Source organism: Neomonachus schauinslandi, chromosome 5 (genome assembly GCF_002201575.2).
Source record: "Neomonachus schauinslandi chromosome 5, ASM220157v2, whole genome shotgun sequence".
Lineage (NCBI taxonomy): Eukaryota > Metazoa > Chordata > Mammalia > Carnivora > Phocidae > Neomonachus > Neomonachus schauinslandi.
Genome location: NC_058407.1, coordinates 18,161,147 through 18,175,960, shown reverse-complemented (window position 1 = coordinate 18,175,960; position 14,814 = coordinate 18,161,147). Strand labels below are relative to the sequence as shown.

Below are 14,814 nucleotides of genomic sequence, written 5' to 3'. Positions count from 1 at the left end.
TGATTCAGAAACCCATGGAAGAAGAAGGAAACTCCCCTCTTCCACTGGGCAAGGCAAGGGCAATTTGTGGGTCATAAATAGGGAAGGGGGTTGGGGAATGAGAGAGAAAGAGAACTGGGACAAATATCACCCTGCCTCCAAGATTTAGAGTATTAAACACAATGCTTGAAGTGCACAGAACTTTCAGTCTGGCCAGCCCATGATTGAAGAAGCCAGATTCAAACCTTCTGACTCAATTCCAGTGCTCCTCCAATTGCATGAAATGTGAGGAATGGCTCGAGTACAGCATCATCCGTACATACAAAGTTCAGTACAATCCTCACAGACAGACTGATTGGCTGACATTTCTGTAGTGTTGTTCTCTCTCATGACAGGCTAGATTATGCTGTGTGGACAGATGACCCCAAAATCTCAGTGACTTAAAACAGCAAAGGTTTATCATGCCATCACAGGTTGGCTGGACCTCCAAATCCAGCTCTGCTCACTCTGGGACTGAGAGACCAGCCACCATCTTGAACATTGTCAGGAGCTCCAACCATTGGACAGAACTGGTCACAAGATGCCACCCAGTAAAGGGACTGGGAAGTGCTTCCCATGGTGGGTGGAGGGGCTGGAAATACTGGCAATTGGCTGTCATGGCCACCACAGTGGTTATCACTGTGCCAGATACTACATTAAGTACCTTACATTAAGCATACTGAACATTTTTAATACCCTCAAGGTAAATACTGTGATTATCCCCATTTTGAAGGTGAGAAACTGAGTCTTAGAAAGTTAAGCACCTTTCACAAGGTCATACCAATTCTGTCAGATTCTAAAGTCTTTGCTCTTAACAAGAAATTGTTTATAATAGAAGCCATGGTGATTGCCGGTAGGAAAGAAGGTAGACTCTGCCAAACAGCATACAGGCCTGGGAGTGAGGGAAAGACCGTGAAATGAGGCTGCTCCTCTACCATGACCACAGCATCACCTGCAGGTAGCTCATAACTCTTCTCCTGTGCTCAGACCTCCAGATCCTGATTCCACTGCAGGCAAACACTAGAGACTGACATTTAGTATTGGCTCTCAAAACAATGGATATGGAAGCTTCTAGAAACAGCAGGGCCAAAAAACCAACTGTCAGGAACAGCTGTGCATTCATTCAGCAAACATCTATTGAATGGGGGTGCCTGGGTGGCTCAGTTAGTTAAGCATCTGCCTTCGGCTCAGGTCCTGATCGCAGAGTCCTGGGATCGAGTCCCACATGAGGCTCCTTGCTCAGTGGGGAGCCTGCTTCTCCCTCTCCCTCTGACCCTCCCCCTGCTCATGCTCTCTCTCTCTCTCTCTCAAATAAATAAGTAAAAAAAAAATCTTTAAAAAACAAAACATCTATCGAATGTAACTGGAATAAGGCCCAGGGAATTCAGACCTGCTTAAAGGTATCTGATGAAATGGAAGAATCCTTAGACCAACAGAATTCAAAACCACCAGGTGATTTGCATGGGTCATTTTGGGAAAGATGGTAGATAAAAGGCCACAGGGGAGACAGATGAGTCAAACAAAGGGAGAATTCATAATGGCTAACATTTCTCAAGAATTTACTACAGGCCAGGCCTACTCTAAGTACTTATAATTACATGAATTAGTGATTGAATGCTTGCTTACTAGTAATAATGCTCTGAGGTTGGTTCACTTATTTTACAAAAGAGGAACCTGAGTACAGAGTGATGAAATGATGTAGCCAAGTCTTCAGCTAGAAAGTAGGAAAGCCAAGGCTCTCCCCCAATCTAGCATCAGGACCCCATTTTTACCTGTTATGCTACGCTGACTCCTTCTGCTCAACAATTGCTGCAAAGTGGGCTTCATAGACTGGGTTTCAGAGCTTTTATAGGGTGAGGGGTTCTAAGAAGAAAAGGAAGGGGCTCTTTCCAGGAAGGGCTCCCTGAGATCCTGAAGAAGGACAGAGTTTAGGAGAGGAAGCTTGTATGGCTCAGGTCTCCTAGAAAACACCTATTCCCCCTTTGGACAGCAGCACCATCCTGACACCTTGAGGTCAGGCTGCCATGGGACAAAGGGAGAGGGACCTCAGCAGGAGGCTTTGTTTTCTCACGGTGAGCCTCACAGGGGCAGTTGGGAGGTGCCCACATCAGTAAGCACAAACCAGAAGAGCCTCTCTGGGATGACTACAGCCAACAGATGGGGGAGCCCATGGAACACGGCTCAGGGACTCCTACAGACACCTGGAGCAGGTGAGGACTTTCTAGGAGGCAGGTGGAAACCAGAATTGAAATGACCTAGCCTAGTTGGAGGATGTTCTCTATACACAAGAAATAAAGGAAATGATGTATGTGAAGTGGCTGGCACAGCAAAAGCACTAAATAAAAAGTGGTGGCCGTGATGGCCGGGGGCGACAAGCTACGCTAACGATCTAGAAGCACTAGAAGAGCATCTCCCAGCTTTTCGGCTCTCCTCCCTAATTGCCCTTTTCCTTTCCAACCCCACTAATATGCATGCATGCACACATGCACACGCACATGCGCACACACTCACACATGGGCATGCCCACACAAAGTATGCAAGGCCAGAGAATCCTCAGCTCTAGTACCAGAAGGGGAAAGAGGTGGTTCTATCACAGCCCAGGGATCAAAGCATGCCTCTAAAGCGTGTTTGATAGGAGCAATTTAAGTTACAAATTGAATATAATACCAGACTATTAATCTCAAAGGAAAGGAGCATGCATGCACATGCATGTGACTAAGAGACTAGTCTGTCCCAAAATGATGTCAAAAGATAGCCCTTTACCAAAAATATCATCGCAGACTCAAGTCCTCTAGCCCTAGCTTTGGGATCATTTTTCTCCTTGTAATTTGTGCTTGCTTCCCATGCTCAGGCCACATGGAAGTGAATTACTGCAATTACAATTCCCTGTGCCTCCAGGAAAGATGTATTCACGTCCTGATTCTACAGCATGACAAGTTGGGGTTTTTTTCTGACAGTAGTGAGTATTGCCAGCAGTGCTTTATTTTGGGGCTCACAGTGCAGAAAAGGGGTACACCCTACACCCAGAATTTAAACAGCCACGCCATGGCCCTTTCGTTCCTGCACCTCCAAGAGTGTTACTGTTCTTTGGGAAAATGAAGAGCCCGGGTGCGCTGCAAACCATCAGAGGCCAAGTGAACGGAGGAGCTGACATCACACCTAGGAACATCCTCATTCCTCACCCTGCTCTCTTTGCCACATTATGTAACTTCAGAGGTGGTGGGAATGATGACAATGTAGGAGGAAAACAGTGGAAAGGATTTATCTTTTTAAAAAAGAAAGTGAAAGAGGACATAGTAAACTTAAAAGGAAATTTGTACAGAGCTTAGCATCTTTGCAGAGGCTGTGATTTAAAGGTTTTTTTAAGTCCTCACACCCGAAGTTCTCTGTATGAATAGAGTGCTCTGCCTCTAGGTCAAGTGTCTGTGATTGCCACCGTGTCTCAGATTCAGACCTGCTGTCCTTTCAGAGGGGATAGAATTTGATTTCAGAATTAGGGCAGAGACTGCTAATGCCTACCCAATAACGACGTCCCTCATCTTTGTTAGTGACAGATGCCCACCGTGGTTTAAGGTAGCAACACATCTGTTGAAACCTCCATTTGCCAACTTCCCTGTATCTAGCGGTGGCCAAACAACAAAGTTCTGGAGACACAGTGGAAATGTTGGTGGAAACCTGGGAAAGCTCTTTAAAAGTAAATGCAAGCCCTTCTTCTTCTCTTCATCCTTCCTGTTGCCCAAAATGCAATGGCTGGAGCTCCAGCAGCCATGCTGCTTCCAGCAGTCACGAACAGGAGGTGACCTTGAGCAGGCAAGCTAGTGTGTGGATCAGGGACACAAAAGGAATGGGGTCCCAGATGACCATGTGGAGCCAATAGGATAACCTACCTCCAGAAAGTTCTCATGTGAGAGAATAAATCCTGGGATGGAAGCCATTGATGTCAGGTCTCTGTTACTCACAAGCAGGTACAAGTATTAATTTATATCACCACATTTATACATGTTTATAGATTCACTTCTACTTGAGAAATGCCAGCTACAAGTTTTCCCTTGCATGCAAACTTCCCTTTTCTTAGCTAGCAGGTACTCACACAGATTCAAGCCTTACCAAGAAGCTTGTGCTCCACAGCATTCCGCAGGGACTGGTGCCTGAAGTGCAGGAGGCCATTAGGCTTCTCCTGGACCCAGTGTCTGGTGGCATTGCGGAAGGCAGCCCAGTGCAACGTGGTCACTTTGTAATGATCTCTGTAGCCCAGCATGTCCAAAATCTGGAACATCTCATCCTCAGTCAGTCCACAATGTGAGATGCTCAATAAGCACAGAGCATCGACCACCCAGCCATCCAGCGCTGTTAAGACAACGTAATGACAATGATGACAAAAAGAAGAGTTCCCACCTGCCAGGCATCATTCTAAATGTTTTTGTTTGTTTGTTTGTTTGTTTTAAGATTTTATTTATTTATTTGACAGAGAGATAGAGAGCAAGTAGGCAGAGAGGCAGGCAGAGGGAGAGGGAGAAGCAGGCTCCCCGCCGAGCAGGGAGCCCATTCTAAATGTTTTATACGACTAACAACTTTTCTTTTAATCATCCTGTAAGTAGATACTACCTAACTCTCCTGTCTTACAAATAAGACAAATAAAGCACAGAGAGGTTAAATAACTTACCCAGATCACACAGAAATAAGTGCAGAATGGGGATTTGAGCATAGACAACCCGGCTTCAGAGCCCAGACTTTCAGGCATTAAGTTATCATCTGTATTGTCCCAACTAATACATCCATGCGAGCTACGGTTCCAAACTGGCAAACTGGCCCATTATCATACCACCAAGCAGTCTTACTTGAGATTTGCAAACATCAAATTTGCATGTATGGGTATGAATGGCTTTTCTGTACGGTTGCTCTCTCGCCACATTCACAGATACCCCTTGAGGCAGCTATACCCTTGACTCACCTGACCCTTAGATTTTTCAGCCAGAGCTGCATTTCCCACTGGCTTTATGATCAGCCAACTCAAAAGAGACCCTTAAGGCCATTGAGAGAAACGACAGAGTCTGTCATTCTAAATGGACTTCCTATACTAGGATTGGGGCATGCATCCCAAACACCTGCAATCGTTAAGCAGAGGCAGCTGCTCAGCCCCAGCTGTGCAAGCTTCTTCTGAGGTTGACCCGAGTTTGACCAAGTTCTTCTTGGACCTGTGGCTGAGTGCCCTGGACTTGAGGACGGGTCAGTGGGCAGTGCTAAGAGGAGGAAAGTCAGCCAGGAAAAGGAGTAGTCCCTCGGAAGAAGGCGACCTGGGCTTTCCCACACAATGCTGGACAACAAGGGACAGCCATGGGTACAGCCATGGGTCACTTTGCCTGCGTGACCCTTCTTAGGGCACAAAGACCTTTTTTTCACCTCCTTGCAGGTGGGGGAGGGTACACTAAATTTGCAATCAATTTTATTTGCAGAAATGCATACTCTAGAGCAAAAAATGGGGCAGGACAATATGTTGTCATGCCAACCAATATATCTCTCAGTCCAAGCATTTTCTGCTTCTTTCCCCACCCCCACGTCCCCATCCCTGCTCCATTCTAAATTCATCATCCTTCAGAGAAGGTTATTGTAGCAGAAACTCAAGTTTCAGAAGAGACTTTTGAAGCTCATAGCAGAGATAACAGCCTTGAGAATAAACTTTCCTTCTCAAAAGACTGACTCTTGAATATCAAAAAACAAACTCCCGGGGCACCTGGGTGGCTCAGTCGTTAAGCGTCTGCCTTCAGCTCAGGTCATGATCCCAGGGTCCTGGGATCGAGCCCCACATTAGGTTCCCTGCTCAGCGGGAAGCCTGCTTCTCCCTCTCCCACGCCCCCCTGCTTGTGTTTCCTCTCTCGCTGTGTCTTTCTCTGTCAAATAAGTAAAATCTTTAAAAAAAAAACAAACTCCTGACCAACTCATGGAATAAATTTTTTAACCACAAACAACAGACTCAGTTACAGGATGAGCTAAGGAAGACTGAACCAAGAAAGGTGGAGGAGACAGTGAGGAAAGAGAGCAATGGAGTTGCTCAGGTGGGTTTCTGTGAAGGGGCCTGTGCCGTCCCCGGAACCCAGGCTGTGAGCAGGGAGAGAGGACCCACCAGACAGACGCACTTGGGGACCCAAGAGTACAGAGAGCCTGCACTCTGCTTCCCATTGGGAGCCTAGAAGACAACAGCTCTGCAGATCTCCCGATGCCCTCAGAACCAGACAGCAGAAATCACTATGGGGAGACCTACAGAGCCAGGAGCTCCAAGCGTGCAGTGAGCAATCAATGTGCTCTGTCAGGAATGGTCAGTACCCACAAGACTGTAGGCTCCAGAAGGGTGCAGATGTTAGTAGAGGAGAGGGGCCTCCTCACATTAAGATGAGGGAAAGTGGTGGCTGATGGCAGCGTAGAGCAAACAACTCAAGAACAGATGGGAACAGAGGTGTCTTAGAAGATGCCAAAATTGGAGGAACGTCAGTATCTGTGGACCATCTGGGGCCATGACCACCTCAGCGGAAGACAGCAGGGACAGATGACAACCGAGGACACCCAGCAGCAAGGCCCTCAGATTTAAGCTCAACCCAAAAGAGACGCAGGAAGGACACAAATCCTCGCTTGACTGAAAAACACCCTGAATTGTCTGAAAACAAGCTTATTTGATGGAATTAACCTAGATTAACCGAATTAGGTTTCTGCCATCACTTGGACTATAGGCTCAAAAGAATTGAGTCATAGAAATAATAAAGGCCGGGGCGCCTGGGTGGCTCAGTCAGTTAGGCATCCAACTCTTGGTTTTGGCTCAGGTCATGATCCCAGTCCTGAGGTTAAGCCCTGCATAGGGCTCTGGGCTCCTCACAGAGTCTGCTTGTCCCTCTCCCTCGCTCCTCCCTCTCTCCCTTTCTCCCTCATTTTCTGTCTTGCTCATAAATATTTTTTAAAAAGAAAGAATAAAGGCCCATTTCTTAGACTCCTGAAAAACGTGCCTAATACAATTCTCTTTACAGTCAACACAGAGCTCCCTACACAGGATTGTTGGATTTAGCAAGTTAAAATACAGAGCATGCAGTTAAATTTGAAATTCAGATAAACAACAAATTGATTTTTGGTATAAGTATAGCTCATGCAATAATTTGGGATATACTTCTAATGGAATTATTTATCTGTAATTCAACTAATTTTTAATATAAGTGGGTCCCATGCAATAATTGAGGCATACTTTTACTAAAAGATTATTTGTTCTTTATCTGAAATTACAATTTAACTGGGCATCCTGTATTTTCTCTGACAACTTTATCCTTAGACCCTCCTCCTCTGGGTCATCCACCATATATCTTTCTCCCCATGGGCTCCAGCTGGTTGTCAACACTGGCCAAGGCCTACCTTCTCCTGAAGCCACTGTGTCTGAATTGGCCCTTTTTGGTATGAAAGTCCAGCTATAGTCTTCAATCCAGCGTTTCAGAATCAATTCCCAGAGCTCCTGAATGGAGACCACCTCCAAGTACTCCTTCAGACACTGATACTCATCTCGGTAGATTCTACATTCTCTCAGCTCATTTGCTAGGATTGTGAGTTTTAAAGGATTCAGGTTCGTTCTTTTCCTCAAAGTGTGTTTGCTCTGTCGGAGCGGATCTTTGTTGGGAATGAAGAAGTACTGTTGAAAGATGTTTAGTTTCACTTCTTCGTCTCCTACGCTCAGGAGCTCCACTGTCCTCACATCTGGGCGGGCACACAGCGACTTGTACGACAGGCTGGAGGAGACAGTGCTCATGATAAATTTGCAATGAGGAGGCAGTAAGCATGGCAGCCAAGAGAAATCTTTTACCTGATGGAGAAAGTCAAAGACATTGGGAATCTTTAAAGACTTTAAAACTACTTTGCTGATGGTTTTTAAACTTAGAGTAGCTGGAATAGAGGGAGTAAGTACAGCGTAAAGGCTGGGGTTAAGGTTATTAACAGTAAGTTGGATAGCAAACAATATGGTGATTAAGAGAATACCCACTCTCACCCCACAGAACTGTATTTGACTGACTCATCCATCTGTTTTGAATTTGATAGTACAAATATGACCTCTAAAAAGAGATTTCTACAAACAAGTGATCCGACAAATCATGGGCTTCTGAAGAATGACCTACAGTGATGGCCAAAGGAAACCTAACAGTACAAACTGAACCATTTGACTGAAAAAGAGAACACTGTTTTATGCTGAAGAATCGTTGCTTTATACCGCAATACTATCGTAAGTAAATGGCTTTATTTTGGAATAAAATAAACACCTAATCAGATCTTTTTAGATTCCTTTAACAGTTTTTCCCACCCCTCGCAACTACCATAATAATAATAAGAGCAACTATCAAACACTGACCACTTACTCTGAGCCCGGCACCGTGTGGAATGTGTCTTCAGGTACTAACTGTATTAATTAAAGATTTTTATTTTGTGTGTCTTCTGATAGTTTGCCATCTCTCAGGGGCCTTACAGATCCAGGAGAAACTGCTCCTCCCAAGACAAGTTAATTCCTGGGGGTGATGGACAGCTTGCCTGGAACATGCCTGTCATGTGCAGACCAGCCAATCCAAGACCACGCCCCCACCCGCCTTCCTATCTGCCTCTCACTCACCAACCCAGTATTTCCCTGACCTACATCATCCCAGGGCCGGGGACCAGACAACCAGGGACAGTCCCTATGCCACAAAGCCTGCTGGAATTGTACAAACTAGCCAATCCTGAATGGTTTACTCTGCCTTTCCCAAGGGAACCCCCATAAAGGCGTTGGCCTGGGCCTTCTCCTGGCTCCTATCTTCTGCCTCCTGGCCACCGTGATACTCCCCCCGGGGCCCTGTATGACATGGTGTGTCTCCTTGTCTTAGGAAATATAAGTCATAATTTCTTCTTTCAATGGCCCTGGCTTCTCCATGTTGTCACTCAGTCATCCTCCTGTAAATCAAATCCCAGGTATAATTTTAATACGCCAACTCATTGAGTCCTCCTAACAACCCTCTCGATAGGCAGAGGAGGAAACTGCAAAACAGAAGGGCTAAATGTCATATCTAATTCATTCTGATAGTACGCAGCAGAGCTGGGGTTGAAACCAAGAGTCTGGCTCCCCAGGCAGTCTCCTAACCACTGCACTACACTGGGGTAGGTAACAGCCCACAGGGTCCCTCCTCCTCCCACAGAGCTCTGCCTGGAGCCCTTCTTCCAGGGAGCCCTCCCCGAAGGCCACGTCCCTTCCTTAGAAGCTCTCACGATGCTGTATACTGATCCTTGGCAGCCCTTGTCACAGTTGCAATCATACTTGTTTGTGTAATCGCATCATTAACATCTGTCATCCCCTGCTAGAATGAAAGTCCCATTTGTTTGCAGGGACCCTGTCGGACTCTGCTTACAGTGCTTTTCCCATTGATGGTGCTTGCTGTGTATTAAATTAAGAAGTGGATTACAAAATAATATGGTGTGTAACTTCATTGACATAAGCATCAATGAGTATGTACAGACATCCATAGAAAAAAGAAGGCTAGACTCCCAAATGCTGAGCAGTGGTGAGACTATGAGTATACTTAATTTTCTGTGTTCTTGTTCTTTATCATGTTCTCTATAAGAAACATAGATTCCTTACATAATTTACAAGTCCATGTGTTTTTAAGTTTTAGAGAAAATGCTTCACAAAGTAATGGCTGATACTAAGGTGTATTAGAGGTTCCACGGATGCAGTATCACCTCCAACAGGATAAAAACTACAGAGCAACCAATTTGGTATGTGCAAAATCAGTGTAGATGAGGCAGATCAAAATATACAATATAAAGAAAATACTAGGGGCCCAACAAATGCTTGGTAAAAGTATAAAATAGGGGGGCAGGGGGCAGAACCAGGCAGGAGTAAAGGCCACAGTTTCTAGAACCAGACTGCCCACATCTGAATTCTGAGTCTACCACCATCTTCAGATATCCTATAAAGCCACCTAACATCTCCACACTCCGTTCCCTCTGTGTAAACAGGGACGATGATCACAGTCTCTCTTTCATAGGCTTCTTCTGAGAATTCTATCCGTTGATATTTCTAAAGTTCCTAGAAGGGTGCCTGGCCCACAGTAAGTGCCACCACAGAAGTATTTGTTCAAGGAAACGGAGAGCAGTAAACATAAGCAATGCTGGCTGTAGCTATAGATAATGCAATGGAAAGATGTTACAGACATTCTAAATTATGGGGTTTTCTTTTTATAAAACAGCAATAAAATAGGCATTATTTTTAAAAGAGATTACCTTCTGTCCTGAAATCCCATAAATGCCAATCAATTCTTCAATTCCATCCAGGACAAGTATACATGGCTTTAAACTGATGGAAGCAATGAAGACTTCCACAAGAAGTGGAAAGACCAACGCATTTGAGTCTTCGTTAAGAAGATCAGTTTCAAGCTGACTACCTAGAGCACAGGAATTTGCTCAAATTAGGCGAAAATGTTTCCATCACTGCTAGAATATGTTAATGGGATGGGGAGGCGGAAGGGGCTGGGAACAATGAGTGCTATTCACAGCTGTACAGCTGACACGTATAGGTATATGTGTGATTAGCAGCCTAAAAATATTCAACCCAAAAGGGATAATGATATTTACCACCAGATGTCTCCTATACATTTTCAGGATTTTATATAAAAAAATATTTTGTATGATCCAAAGCATTACTCTTGTTCTCCAAAATGCAAAAATAGATCATGTTCCAAAGAGTTGGATGGGGAGGAAGAGAAGTCTACATGGTCTGTGAAGTTTCTGCAGCTCTGTAACGTCAGGGGGCTCTCTAGGGGCCTCAGCCACCACCCCCGGGTGGTCCTCCCCCCTGGCGCCTAGACTCTTCGCTCCTTGCCCACATTAAACCTGACATAACCAATCCTAAATTACTCTACCCACAATATTGGACCCCAGACCTTGGATTCTGGAAATTATCAGGGAGAATTAGGTAACGAACCAGCAAAGGGTATAGGATGTAATACGAGGACCACTTTCAAATTCTGGTTAAGTGACATTGTAGTAGTGACACAAAATTGTAATCAGCTACCTAATACTCTTTTTTTTTAAAGACTTATTCATTTATTTTAGAGAGAGAGAATGCATGTCCTGGGGATGGGGGGTGGGGGGGGGGGGGGAGCAGAGGGAGAGAGAGAGAATCTTGAGCAGGTTCCATGCCTAGCCTGGAGCCCAACACGGGGCTCGATCTCATGATCCTGAAAACCAAGAGTCTGACGCTCAACCAACTGAACCACCCAGGCGCCCCTCAACTACCTAATATTCTAAGGATATTTTACTACATACAACTTTGATCTTGCTTTTATTTTTCAAAGGCAACGTTTCCCATAGAAATTTAGGCATATTAGAATCTAGAAAACCAAGTTATGTAAAGAAGCTTTAATGGATTTAGTCTCTCAGATGCATTAAGATTCTGTTAGAAGCATTGAGAATAATTATGTTTAACAACTACTTACTGGCTGCCTGTTATGCGCAAGGTGCTGTGCTAGCTGCCAAGAGGAGATAAAATGATCTGTAAGATAAAGTCAAGGAGTTAAGGGAAGTGAAAATGGGTTCTGTACAGAAATAACCACGTTTGAAGGCAGAATATGAGTCTGAAGGTTACTGGAGTTTAATGCAGAACCATCACAATAAGGAAAAGTTTCGTGCAGAAGACATTTGAGATGAGCCTTGAAGAGTGCACAGGTAGAGATGAGGGCAAGGGTCTATCAAGCAAGACAAGGCAGAGGTGAAGGTCTGGAGGAAGGAAAGTACATGAACATTCAAAAAACAGGAAGTTGATTAGAGCAGTGGAACTCAACAGGGGAGGCCCGGGGATTCTAGACGTCCTACAACACAGGACATTCACGCACAATGACGCTGTGTCCTGGGGTCTACCTGACTTCCAAATGTTCTGTCAGTCACATTGGGGCGGGGGGGGGGGAACCTTACTAATTACTTCACCTAGAAACCAACTCCATTTTCATGTAAACGCAAAGTAATTTGCACAGATTTAAAACACACAGAATTTGGGCGCCTGGGTGGCTCAGTTGGTTAAGCGACTGCCTTCGGATCAGGTCATGATCCTAGAGTCCCTGGATCGAGTCCCGCATCGGGCTCCCTGCTCGGCGGGGAGTCTGCTTCGTCCTCTGACCCTATCCCCTCTCATGTGTTCTCTCTCTCTCATTCTCTCTCTCTCAAATAAATAAAATCTTTAAAAAAATAAAAAATAATAAAATAAAACACATAGAATTTTCTAGGAATACAACTACCATATAAAGTGATGGAAGATTATATATTGCTTCGTCTGAAATGATACCAAGATTTGTTCGCCACTTCAGAAAATCCTAGCCTGATAGGAATATTGCTCATAATGCTTGAACCTTGAATATAACACACCAGTGCCAGTCTGTGCTAACAGCTATCACTTCCATGGTCATTTTCCATAGAGAGGCAGGCACCTGCCTACTCCACTGTGGCCTCCGCTGGAACCATGTCTGAGCGTTTACATATTGAAAAACATGTTATTTTATAATAAATTACTTTATCTTTCTCCTTTACATTGTAGTAGAGGGTATTGTGTGTCTTCTTGTTATTGAGGTAGAAATTACATATAGTATTACCTTAGTTTCAGGCGTACAACATAATGATTCGATATTTGTATACACTACAAAATGATCACCACCGTAAGTCTAGTGACCACCCAGCACCACACAGATACAAAAACATTTTTTTCAGGGCATCTGGCTGGCTCAGTCGTAGGGTATACGACTCTTAATTTCAGGGTTGTGAGTTCAAACCCCATGTTGGGCATGGAGCCTACTTAAAATTTTTTTAAAAAAAGAATTAAAGGGCGCCTGGGTGGCTCAGTCGGTTAAGTGACTGCCTTCGGCTCAGGTCATGATCCTGGAGTCCCAGGATCGAGTCCCATGTCGGGCTCCCCGCTCGGTGGGGAGTCTGCTTCTCCCTCTGACCCTTTCCCCTCTCATGCTCTCTCTCACTCTCTCTCTCCAATAAATAAATAAATAAATCTTTAAAAAAAAAAAGAATTAAAAAAAATTTTTTTTCTTGTGATAAGAACTTTTAAGATGTACTCTTACCCACTTTGAAATATGTAGTACTGGATTATTAACTATAGTCACCATGCTATACATAACATCACCGGGACTTACCTATCTTACAACTGGACATATTGATTTTTAAAGATATTTTTGTATTAGCAAATGACCATAAAATTAATGACTTGAAGGTTATATATGAATGTGAGACATAAAGGAGGAGAAGGAAGATAGGGGCAGAAGATAGGCAAAAAAGATAGGGGCACCTCTCTGGCTCAGTCAGCGGAGCGCGCAACTCTTGGTCTCGGGGTCATGAATCCAAATCCCATGCTGGGTGTAGAGATTACTTAAAAAAAAATAAAATCTTAAAAAAAAAGATGATTTGTGCTTGTGTCACACAATAAAAAATATTTTTCAAGAGCCGGAAGAGCACAATTCATCTTGGTGCTTCATCCTTTCAGTTTTTCGGAAGTTTTTTTCCCCCAAATTTTTAAAGTATGGGCAATATCGAGACTTCAGGCCTTAAGTAACTGAAGTTTAGAGGAGGAGGATTCTGGAAATCATGTAGTCTAGTCCAAATCCTCATTTTGTAGGTAAGAAAACAGGCCTAGGAAGGTGAAGAAACTTGAACACAAATCAGCGGGAGCTTTAAAAACACCGATTGGGCTAATAGTTTTCTTGCAAACAACACACCATCATTTAAAGATTACTCCATTTGAGTTTTCAAGCTGTGTGGGTCACCACCAGTGTGTACGATTCACCAGCACTCATATGTGGAAGACATGCACTGCTCACCTCTTGCATGAAGCTGGTACAGAGGCTAAGTGACAAAACGGAGGTGAATGAACCTCAGAAAATACACACAGCCTAACAATCATAAAGCATAATATCACTCAGAATAATCAGCAAAAAAATAATCCAAGACAAAAAAAGGAAAAAAAAAAAACCTCAAGGAAGATACTTACAGATTGAGATCTATGTACACAAAGGAAAGCACTGGTTCAGTGTTTTTAAAATCCCATTTGGGGTAATTTGAATTATTTTTCCTCAAAATAATATTGAAGATAGTCAGAATTACTAGCAGTGGAAAATGATCCTAAACATGTCTCTTTATTCTGTTAGGGCCAAACTGTCTCTACTCAATGACAGTGGCCTATTGCCTAATTTAAATAGTAACATCTCAAGTGTTCAAAGACCCAGTCAGGATAGGTAAATTTATGGGGAGAGAAAAGAAGTCAATTGATACAATTTCAAAATACCTTGTAACAAAATGACTCAGTGATTGACTGATTTTTTTCAGTTTTGGGCAGTGTTATCTCTTGCCATTCAATAAGGATTTATTGAGAAACTTCCGTATTAGGCCCTGTGTCAGGCACAGAGTGGGACAATGTCCAATAAAATAGACATGGCTCAAACACATGTTATTTTTGATGTTGTTTATATGCATGAGTATAATGTTTTTATTATTTTTAAGCTAAGCTTTTTGTCTTACTTGTTTGAAAAAATGAACTTCTCTGTGCCACAGTAAGAAAAAAAAAAAAAAAAAAAGACACGGCTCCCCGCACTCCCAGGACTATAAAGGGATACAGTAACACAAATAATGACAGGACCATGTATAAGTCATGCGGGACCAGGACAACAAGCTCACAGTCCTTGAAGGGAGACACCCACATAAACTAAAATACAATGGGACTGGGGCTATCCTTGCCACTTGACAGTTGGAGGTGAAGGA

The 14,814-nt window shown here is 43.8% G+C and overlaps 1 protein-coding gene across 1 annotated transcript in view; it reads right to left on the bottom strand.

Annotated features, from left to right (window-relative positions):
• LOC110578184 (putative tetratricopeptide repeat protein 41) overlaps positions 1–14,814 on the bottom strand; it is a 61,220-nt gene that overhangs the window by 31,106 nt on the left and 15,300 nt on the right. The window contains exons 4-6 of the mRNA XM_044914716.1: positions 10,288–10,448; positions 7,408–7,849; positions 4,126–4,365 (exon numbers count right to left, since the gene is read on the bottom strand). Coding sequence (XP_044770651.1) covers positions 4,126–4,365; positions 7,408–7,849; positions 10,288–10,448 — 843 coding nt within the window. The remainder of the gene's footprint in view (positions 1–4,125; positions 4,366–7,407; positions 7,850–10,287; positions 10,449–14,814) is intronic.